The 7,856-nt window shown below is 38.8% G+C and overlaps 1 protein-coding gene across 1 annotated transcript in view; it reads right to left on the reverse strand.

The window, feature by feature from the left end:
* The window catches only part of ZNHIT6 (zinc finger HIT-type containing 6), a 46,751-nt gene extending 39,147 nt beyond the window's left edge, over positions 1-7,604 (reverse strand). The window contains exons 1-4 of the mRNA XM_016220654.2: positions 6,786-7,604; positions 5,569-5,634; positions 5,368-5,474; positions 5,197-5,282 (exon numbers count right to left, since the gene is read on the reverse strand). Of these exons, the coding sequence (XP_016076140.2) occupies positions 5,197-5,282; positions 5,368-5,474; positions 5,569-5,634; positions 6,786-7,450 (924 nt within the window). The 5' untranslated portion in view covers positions 7,451-7,604. The remainder of the gene's footprint in view (positions 1-5,196; positions 5,283-5,367; positions 5,475-5,568; positions 5,635-6,785) is intronic.
* Between the last annotated feature and the right edge of the window lie 252 nt (positions 7,605-7,856).

Consider the following 7,856-nt stretch of genomic DNA (forward strand, 5'->3'; position numbering starts at 1 on the left):
ATACAACTATTTCTGAGAGATAGAGCCTGTATTCAAACCCAGGTCTGTGTAATTCCAGAGCCTGTGTTTTTATCTCTATGCTCTATGAGCCAAGAGAAGGATTTCAAAAAAACAGAAGTCATTTGGCAATCATAGGGGCTACCTACACAGTTCTTTCTCTTTTACTGATGGTTTTATACCATATATATATACTAGACAGGTAGTTCACTCAGGGGAGGAATCATGGCACTGTCTAGTAAAAGGATTAACTTAAAGTAGCCACTGTTGTAGGCTGTATAAAATGGGACATGAGAACATTCTGGCTCTGACATGTGTTGTTCCACTAACCACCTGGGTTGGTTGAGATGAACTAGTCTACCCCAGAGATTAGTGAAGTAATATGATCAAGGAAGAAGAAAGATTATCCACTTCAGATCAAAAGTAAAAGAATGGGGAAAAAAAAAAATTTTCATGCAAATGAAAACAAAACAAAAAAAACCTGGAGTAGCAATAGTTATATCAGACAAAATAGACTTTAAAACAAAGGCTATATATAACAAGAGACCAAGAAGGGCCTAGCAGTTCCATTTCTGGATATTTAACCAAAGAAACTCAAAACACTAATTTGAAAAGCCAAATGCATCCTTATGTTCATGCACCATTATTTACAATAGCCAAGATATGGAAGCAACCTACGTGTCCATCAATTGACAACTGATAAAGAAGTTGTGGTGTATATATGCAATGGAATATTACTGAGCCATAAAAAGAGTGAAATCTTGCCATTTGTGACAACATGGATGGACCTAGAGGGTATTACGCTAAATGAAATAAGTCAGACAGAGAAAGACAAATACCATATGATTTCACTTACGTTATAATCTGAAAAACAAAATAAACGAACAAAAATAGAAACAAATTCATAGATACAGAGAACTGATGGTTGCCAGGTGGGAGGAGGGGTTGGAGAACTGGGTAAAAAAGGTGAAGGGATTAAGAAGTACAAATTGGCAGTTACAAAATAGTCATGGGAGGTAAAGTACAACATAGGGAATATAGTAAAAAATATTGTAATAACTATGTATGGTGTCAGGGATGGGGTACCAGACTTATCAGGGGGATCACTTTGAATTACATAAATGTCTAATCACTATGCTGTACGCCTGAAACTAATATAATATTGACTGTCACCTGTAATTAAAATATAAGAAAAATTTTAAAAAATAGTCAAATATATAGGTAATTTTATCAAAATGTAAATGAACTTAATGGTTCAGCTAAAAGTTACAGTTTTTATACTACAGAAAAACTGGAACCCAATTATATGGTACTTAGAAAAGACATAACCAGAACATAAGGATACAGAAATTCCTTATTCTAAATATCAAATTATATCTACAAAAAAATTAAGAGCAAACATCATGGTAAAATCTTGAAACTTTTCCCTCTATGATCAGGAGTTACTAAACAAAGATGTACAGAAGAGTTAACACAGTGGGCCTGAGACTGTCATCCTTAAAAGGTTCTGTCCCTGATAGACAATACTTCACACGTGTTACCACAACTCACTGCCAGAGGAATTAACTGTGTGCTGTGTGACTCCAATGGCAAAGGTCTCTTGGAAGCTTATGGCTGAATTCCTCCAGACTTTACCCTAAATGTTTTTTCATTTTGCTAATTTTACTTTGTACTCTTTCACTGTAATAAATTATATCCATGAGTACAACTGTATATTGAGTCCTATGAACCCTTCTAGCAAAATACTTCTATTAAGCCTAGGGGTGGACTTAGGATTTGCAACATAAATATCTACTATCATCACTAGTATTTGACATTGAATTTGAAGACCTAGCTATTCTAATAAGGAGAGAGAAAGGGGGAGGGGGAGGGGGAGAGAGGGGGAGAGAGAGAGAGAGAGAGAGAGAGAGAGAGAGAGAGAGATTAAAAGACTAAGGATAGGAACAAACTGTGATGAATTATTTACAGAAAAAACCTAAAAAAATCTATAGATAAGGTACTGGGACAGATTTTAATATGGTTGCTTCCTATAAAAGAAACAACAACAAAAAAAACCATTTGTAAATACCAGCAAAGAGATAATAAAATTAAAAAGAAAATTTGCTATTTAAAATAGCATGAAAAAGTAGTGACCAGGAATAAATCTAACAAAAAATGTGTAAGACCTCTGCTGAGAAAATTATAGATATTAAAGGAGATACAAATAAATGCAGAGATACAACATAGCCAGGGATTTAAAGATTCAATGCTATAAAGAAGTCTAATCACCCAAGTTATTCTATAAAACAAATGCAACCCCAATCAAAATTCCCAAGTTGGGGCAGGGAGGGCTACAGAATTAACAGGCTGGTTCTTTCTATTTGTATAGAATTACAAAGAATATAGCCATACTCTAGAAAATGTGCAAAGTGGGAGGACTTACTCTATCAGATAGCAAGTTTCAATAAAAAAAACCCCAAAAAACAACAATAATTGAAACAGTATAGTATTGGTATGGATAGAGAAGTGGAACAGACTGGTCAGAAACTGACCCAAGGATATATGGATGCTTGATATATAATAAAGATGGTGCTGCAGAACAATAGTGAAAAGATGAGCTTTATAATAAATGGTGCTAAAGTGGATTACCCATATGGAAAACTAAATGGGGCCTCTACTTCACATGTTACAGAAAAATCAATTCCAGGTAGTTTACAGACATAAATGTAAGATGCAACACTAAAAATTTTCAGAAAATAATTATGGGAGAATAACTTTATAACTCCAAGGTAGGGAAAGGTTTCTTCATAAACACACAAAACTAATTATAAACAAAACATATAATAAATTTGACTACATTAACATTGTGAACATTTGTTCACCAAAAGACACTATAGAGTAAAAAAAAAAAAGCACCAAACAATGGAATAAGATATTTGTAACACATACAACCAACAACTAGCATCCAAGAAACACAAAGAGCTCCTAAAAAACAGTAAGAAAAAGAAAGCTGACCAATGAAAAGATGAGGAGAAGACTTGAACAGGTATCCCACAAAAGAGAAAATCCAAATGGCCAACAAAATATTTGAAAGGTGCTCAATCTCATTAGGAATCAGAGAACTGAAAATTAAAAACCACAATAAAATTATACAGCCATCTAACTGACAAACATTTTTAAACTTTGACCAAATCAAGTATTGGACAGGATGTGACAATAGGTACATTTACACACTACTAGAAGTGTGCTGCTATAATCACTTCGGAAAATGTTTTGGTTAACATCTAGTCAAATTGAAGATATGTATACCCCATAGCAAAGCAATTCTACTCCCAGGTATAAGCCCCAGAAAAACAAGTGCACATGTAAATCACAATTCATAAACAAATTATTCCTAATTTTTTTCTTTTGTTATTACAGAAAATCCAAAGTCCAAGAAAATAATGGATCAGGGAAGAACACAAGGAACTTTTGAATATCTGGTGAATTTTCTAATTTTAGACCTGAATTGTAATTACATTAATGTTAACTTTATAATTATTCATTGAACAGTGTTCTTTTACGCTTTTTTAATGTGCATGCCGTACTTCGCAATAAAAACGAAAAAACTAAAAAGTAATTTAATTTTTAAGTAGAATCTTAATGTGCCTAATTAAGCTTGAGGAAAAAAGTTGATGCATGATAAACTTTCTTTCAGATATGTGTAATGTAATGTCTGTACGAAAAACACCAGTAAAAGCAGCTGTTTAAAAGGTATTAAAATTCTGCAACTTCAATCTTAAAAGTCTCTGAAAAATGAACATAATAATTCCATGACATGATTTAATAACAATATTAAAGAATTTCTGAAACAATGGCAGTTGCGAAATATTTCAAATATGTAAGCTTTAACTCTGAATAGTGCTCAAGGAACGAAAAAGGGATGAGCCCTAGCCTGTGTGGCTCAATTGGTTGGAGTGTTGTCCCCTACACTGAAAGGTCGAGGGTTCAGTGCCTGGTTGGGGCACATATGAGAGGCAACCAATTAATGTTTCTCTTTCTCTCCCTTCCTCTCTAAAATCAATAAACATATCCTCGGGCGAGTATTTAAAAAAAAAAAAAAAAAAAGGGTTGAGAGTACGAAAATTACATGTATTGAGCCCTGGGCAGTGTGGCTCAGTGGGTAGAGCATTGGCCCACACACCAAAGATTGTGAGTTGGATTCCAGGTCAAGGGCACGTACCTAGGTTGCAGGTTCAATCCCTGGCCACAGTCAGGGTGGGTGTGGGGGCAACCAATCCATGTGTCTCACTCACATTGATGTTTCGTCCTCTCTCTCCCCCTTCTTCCCTCCTCCCTTCCACTCTCTCTAAAAAAAAAAAAAAAAAAAAAAAAAATCAATGGGAAAAATATCCTCAGGTGAGAATTAAACCAAAAAAAAAAAAAAAAAAAAAAAATTATGTGTACTAAAACAGCAAGTCCTGTTAGCTCTTCCTTTAAATCCAGAATCTAATTACTTCTTAATAATTCTAATAGCATTATCTAAGCCACCATCATCTTTCACCTGAACCACAGCAATTGTCTTTCAACTGGTCTCCCTGCTTCCAATCTTCCACTAGAGTCTATTTCCCAGACAGCAACAAGAGTGCTTTCAAAAAACAAACACTAGAAACCTCCCATGGCTTCTCGTTTCACTTAGAATAAATTAGAACCAGGGTTCGACATTCTCAACTGCACTTCAGTCACTATGCTCATTTTAATTCTTCACACACACCAACCTCATTCCTAACTCAGTCTTGTCTCTGCTTTTGTTTCTACCTAGTATATATAGTCTTCCTCCAAATGTTCACATGACTGCCTCTTTCTCATCATTCAGATTGCTGCTTAAATGTTCTCTCTCAAAGAAGCCTCTCCTCACCACTGCATTGAAAACAGTACCCTCACAACCTCTTCCCAACAAACAATATTCTCATTTTCTTTAATCTCCTGTGCCTTCATTTTCCACATGCATTTAATTCTATCTGAAATTATATATTTGTTTTTCTATTCAACTCCTGTTTCTCTCCCTACAATACAAGCTCCATGAGGGGAAGGACTTTGTTTTGGTAAGTGCTGTATCCCCAGTAACTGGAATAGGCTTGGACCATGGCAGACACTTAATACATTTGTTGAGTGGGGAAAAAAAAGAATCGAATTAATTAAAAGGAATTCTAACTGGAAAGGATTAGAAGAAATACTTACATGTTTATTGCTTAATGGTCTTTTCAATAAAGAATCTCTGGAAACATGGTCTGCTGTTCTTGCCACATCTTCCAAAAACCGATAATCTAAAAATGTCAAAATAGAAAAATAAACAAACGACATATACCAAGGGCCAGGAAGTATCAATTTGCTATGCATAAGATAGCTTACCACTTAGGAGATCCATTTCAGTGAACTGTTGTAATGAAACATATGCAGTTTTATCTCGAACTCCATTACATGTCAGTTCTGCTTTGTGTTTCTTTACACAGGGCAAACTGAAGAGACAAAGAGGAGGTACTTTTATACTCTGAGGTAACAATGGTACAGATAGAGGTAATAAGGCAGGAAATTATATATATATACACATACCTGCAGGAATACCGCATACAACGTGGACATCTGTACTTGGCTTCTTCTGTACCACAAGTTTCACATCTACAAAAGCCCATATGAAACTTAATCAATTATCAATTATTGATTCTACCTATTTGTTTATAAAATTTTAATCTCAATTACTCATCACAATCAGTTTACAGACATAGTCATAAAAAGTATATGTAAGTAACTCTGATAAAATACTTGATAGCTGTCAAACATCATTAGACAATTCTCCTCTAGGAAACTGTCTCCAAACGACAACTACATTTACAATGTTGTTAGTGATATATAATTCAAGAAAACGTGTATTAGATTTTTTTAAAAATCATCTAACTTTTGACTTCTTTTACTACTATAATCACAGAATGAGATTATTCAATGACATTTTAACTTGTAATTCCTGGAAATCTCTTAACGATTGAGTATGTGCATATATCCAGAAGTTCAATCCATGAGCTATGTTTAGATCTCTTACAGGCACACACACCAGTAAAAGTATGTAAGATACAGTCAAATTCAGAGAGTAGTAGTTGCATCTTTTTCCTCAACTACACACCCAACCTGGAATAGGCATCAGAATAATCTAGGAATGCTATTACCAACTATCTGCCTTCAACTGCTCTTCTAGGGTCCTGGGATACTAACAACCAAACTACAGCTACTTCTATTTCGCCTACTGTGTTATAGATAGTAAAAGTCCCAAGAATCTGATCACTCTTTTATTTCCTGTGCTGTCACGTGACCACACACTACTGGAAAATTAAATAAAAATAATGAGTATTCATAGTACACACAGAAAACTAAACAACCAGATGAGTTCAAGTGCATTTCTGTCTAATTTTAACTTAATCCACTTTGTCATTGTTGGTTTTATTGGACTTTTCCCCATCTTTCCTTTCTCAAACAAATACTGAGTCAAGAGCATAGGAAGTCAGGCCAGAATTTGGTTCAAGGGTTCTGGTCCCCAGAATTTTCATCTGACGACTGACCCACTGGACACCACCAGCCTCACATATTTTGAGTGAATTTGTGGTTACCTGACACAATCCTCCACCCCCAATTCCCTGCTCCCCACTCCCACCACTTAGGCTCCAGAGATCCAAACTCGTGCTTCATTTTCTACACCCTGCTGGTCGTGCAGTTTCCTTCACACTAGACAAGAGAGGGCTCCGCAGCTCTGTTTCCCCAGTGGGTTCTCCCCGCCTCACCTCGACATGGCCAGTTTCCGCTTCGAGCCCACAGAATCTATCTGAGGCTCTTCTTTCACCGTTGTATCCGCCAACATTTCTTTCTTCGGGAAATACTTCTCTTCTTTTACACACACTTCATCCATCATTTCCTCTTTTATGTTCTGACCCCAAAGCACCTCCTCCTGTTTTATCTCCAAGTTATCTTTCCTCTCTTCCTTCACTTCAAGCCAGTCCGCCGCCTCCTCCTTCACCGTCACTTTCTCTTCCTTGACCGCTGCCTCATCCACCTTCTCTTCTTTGATCACCAAGCTGCTGTCCACCTCCTGCTTCACCTCCAGTGCGTCTGGTTTCTCCTCCTTCACCTCGGGCCCATCCTCCACCTCCTGCTTTATCCACTGGCTACCCCGCACACCGTCTTCCGTTTCCCAAGGGTCCGTAACTTCTTGCTTCACAACCGTTAGGTCCACTGGCATTTCCTCGGCCCTCTGTCCGCTTCCTCCTTCTCCATCCCCTCTCTTCTCCGTTCCGGTCAGGCCGCTCCCGGCCTCTCCAGCGCAGGCCTCCTCCGTCCCGGCGCGGCCCGGGACTCCCTCCCTACCCGGCTCGAGCCGCAGCCGCGCCCCCTCAGCTCCACGCTGGAGGCCGCCTCCCCACGTGGCTTCATCTTCAGCAGCAAAATCCATCAGCTCACGACCCTTGGCCTCCGCTGCGCCTCTATCGTTCAATGTGGCTGGTCCACACCGATAGGTACGAGCGACGGGCGGAAGGCCGACAGCGGCCCACGTGCAAAAAAGTCACAAGCCGTGGACGCCAACCTAGTGCGTTTCTCCAGACCGTCGTAAAGCAACGCTTCCGCGCCTCGCTACTTCACGACTCGTAAAGCTCTTTACGGCTCGACGGTGGTCCGCCCCTGGTCCCGTGAGAGAATGGGGTGAGGCCACGCCCACCGCCAGTCATCCCGCCTTCGGGGCGGGGCTTTGCCAAACCCTTACCCCGGGGAGGCCGCCCCGCCCCGCCCCGCCCTGTGCGCGCGACCGCAGCTCTACTCTCTGATCTAGGAGCCTGGACGGCCCGGCGGGGGGAGAAGCT

Source organism: Miniopterus natalensis, chromosome 9, assembly GCF_054644295.1.
Source record: "Miniopterus natalensis isolate mMinNat1 chromosome 9, mMinNat1.hap1, whole genome shotgun sequence".
NCBI lineage: Eukaryota > Metazoa > Chordata > Mammalia > Chiroptera > Miniopteridae > Miniopterus > Miniopterus natalensis.